Raw genomic sequence first — 2658 nt, forward strand, 5'->3', positions numbered from 1 at the left:
ACTTGATCAATCAGACCAAGCTGCTCTGGACGGCTCTTTGCGTCTACCTCTTCCTCCATAAACCCTTCTCCCTCCAGCAATGCGGTGCGACCAATCGCTACCAAGCCCTTGGAGCTGACGACATGGTTGCGACTAGGTGCCATGGGCATGCTGCTACTGGCGTCCGTGCTCCTCTCGGCGCCTACTGCCAGCGACGCCGACGTCGAGGCCATAACGATTTCGTCCACGCGCTTCTACTACGGCTACGTTCCTGTCGTCGGCGCCTCCATCTTGTCGGGCGTCGGCGCTGCGCTCACTCAGCTCTCCCTGCAAACGCATGGTCGCGATGCGTCGCTGGTGACGATTGAGCTCTGTGTCTTTGGCGCTGTCTTCCTCCTCGCCAACCTCGCCGCCGCTCCCGGCGCTACCTTGGACTTTGGCGGCTGGACAACATGGACACTTGTACCCGTGTTTACCAACGCGCTCGGCGGGCTGCTCGTCGGCACGGTACACCTCGACTTGGCGAACTAGGCTCAACTTGATATCGTCGAGTAGGTGACGCAGCTCGCGGGTGGCATCATGAAGTCGTACGCACTCGTCGGCGGCATCCTCCTCACGGCGGGCGCCGAGGCGCTGCTTGACACGGACGCCCCTGTGCTTTCGCTGCGCATGGGCCTCGCGACGGCCCTCGTCATGTCGAGCATGATCATCTACAGCAAGTACCCGTACCAAGCCAAGGCCAAGCAAGTCTAGCACAGGTCCTCCTAGACGCTTCATCCCATAGACGCCCGTAATCATACCAATCGATGTGTGTATTTTACAAGATGAACGAGTCGGCCGCTACGTCGGGTGGCGAAGGCACGGGTGCTTTCAGCTTCTCGGCAGTCAGCGACGCTCCCGCGCTCTGGGCCGTCGCCAACGATTGCTGGACAGTTCCCCGTGGCGTCTCGTGGCTTGCAGGCTTGGCCGTGGCATCATCAACAGCGTCGACCGACTGCAATACTGACGCTGGCGTGGTGGCGTGTTCACGCGCGGGTGTGGGCTCAATCCTGCCGACCGATTCATTTGCTGCCGTCATCGCAGGTTCAGGGCTTTGACTGCCGTCGTCAACGTCGGTTCCGGAGGCACTCGGGTTGCTCCAATGAAGCGCTTCTTGCGTGTGCTCTGCTGGTGCTCCGTATGGCTGTTCAAACTCTTCTGCCCACGGCTGCTGAGATGCATGCGCTTCTTCCAACGACGGGGCTTCAGTAAGAGCAGCGCATTGTCCATCCTCAGCAGCTGTGGTCGCCCAGTGAGCTTCCCATGAAGCTGCATCGGACTCGGCTGGTGCCCATGACGCTCTAGTGTCCGACTCTCCGGACTGCAGCACGGCAGTTGCTCGTGACGTGGTGGCGGGCCGAGTGAGCTCTTTTGGCGCACCAGTGGATGACAGAAGGGCACCGCCGTCTGTGCTGGGACGTGCGACAGCCACGGACACTGGATGAACCACGACCGCGTTCAAAGAGGCCAAAGGAACGGCCTCCTGAATTGCTTCTTGAGCTGGAGGTGCCACTTCTGCTGTTGCTTCGGCTGGCTCTGGTTCATGTAGCGATGGTGTTGGTGCACCACCACATGACTCAACACGATCTTCGACGCATACATCCGCACCTTCGGGCTCGTCCGTCAGACCATTGGGCGCTGCGTCGACCCCGTCCAGCGTCGCGCCATCCACCGCTCCGGTTCGAGGCTCCTCTTCGTCAGAAGTACGTTGAACAATCGGCGTGTCTGCTTCGGCGGTGCCATTGAGTACTGTGTCGCCACCTTGATCCGTTGCCTTGTCCAGTGCGAGCTCACTCTTCGCAGCACCAATGTTGTCGGAAACGACAGGCGCATGCGCTGGCTCGTCGGCCGAGGAATTTTCTTGCGCGCCCAAGCTCAAGCTGTCGCTAGTGCTTGCTGCTGTATCGCTGCGCGGGGCACCCGAGATGTCTTTGATGGACGACGTCGCTGGCAAAACCGAAGTCTCCACGTGAGTCGTTCTGTCGGAGAGACTCTCAGGCTCAACGCACGCGCTCTCGAGCTCTGCTTCGACAAGCGGCGAGTCTGCAATTGCGGGCGCCAGCGTACGACCAGACAAAAGCGCTGCACTATGGTCAGCGCTTGGCAGCGCCTCGACGTTAACGGTGGAAGGCGCTTCCTCGCGCACGGACATCTCCGCTGGACTGAACGAGGCATCGACATTGTTTGGTTCGTGCTGCTCCTCCAAGCGTGTGTCGGCAGAACTCGACGCAGCACCTGACGGCTCGCAATCTCCAAGTGTAGCGCTGGTTATCTCTCTTGTCAAGGGCTCCTTGGCGAGCGAGCCATCGAGCGTTGGCGTATGCTCCAAGGGTGTCGTGAGTACAGCGTCCGATGTTGCCATCGTCATTGACGGCGCAGTCTCCATTGGCGTCGGTGCCTCGTTGAGAGTCGGCACGGGCGTGTCTTGCACCGACGGCGAACTCTCGCGATCCTCGGCCGCGACAACGGACACCTCGAGGCTCGTTGGCATTGTCGTGGGTGGCGCCTCCGAGTACGCCAATGCGCTCACCATCGCAAGTTTCAGAGCGACGCTGCTCAAGCAAGCGTCGGCCGCCCGCCGCGCGTTTTCCAGCCAGTGAGGTGGGCGCTCAACGGGCGTTGTGGTCAGCGGCAGCTCTT

General features: G+C 60.9%; 1 protein-coding gene across 1 annotated transcript; it reads left to right on the top strand.

The window, feature by feature from the left end:
* Positions 1 to 820, top strand: SPRG_18118 (hypothetical protein). Its single transcript, XM_012357550.1, has 3 exons — positions 1 to 84; positions 137 to 486; positions 535 to 820. Exons 2-3 carry the CDS (start codon positions 142 to 144, stop codon positions 730 to 732), a joined length of 543 nt encoding a protein of 180 aa, XP_012212940.1. The 5' UTR covers positions 1 to 84; positions 137 to 141; the 3' UTR covers positions 733 to 820.
* Positions 821 to 2658: the final 1838 nt, after the last annotated feature.

This window comes from Saprolegnia parasitica (assembly GCF_000151545.1).
Source record: "Saprolegnia parasitica CBS 223.65 unplaced genomic scaffold supercont2.986, whole genome shotgun sequence".
Classification (NCBI taxonomy): Eukaryota; Oomycota; class Saprolegniomycetes; order Saprolegniales; family Saprolegniaceae; genus Saprolegnia; species Saprolegnia parasitica.

Excerpts from the sequence above, each read along its gene's own strand:
- SPRG_18118 (XM_012357550.1), top strand. The coding sequence starts at position 142 with ATGGGCATGCTGCTACTGGCGTCCGTGCTCCTCTCGGCGCCTACTGCC. Across the intron at positions 487-534 it reads GCGGGCTGCTCGTCGGCACG|GTGACGCAGCTCGCGGGTGG; the intron begins GTACACCTCGAC and ends ATCGTCGAGTAG.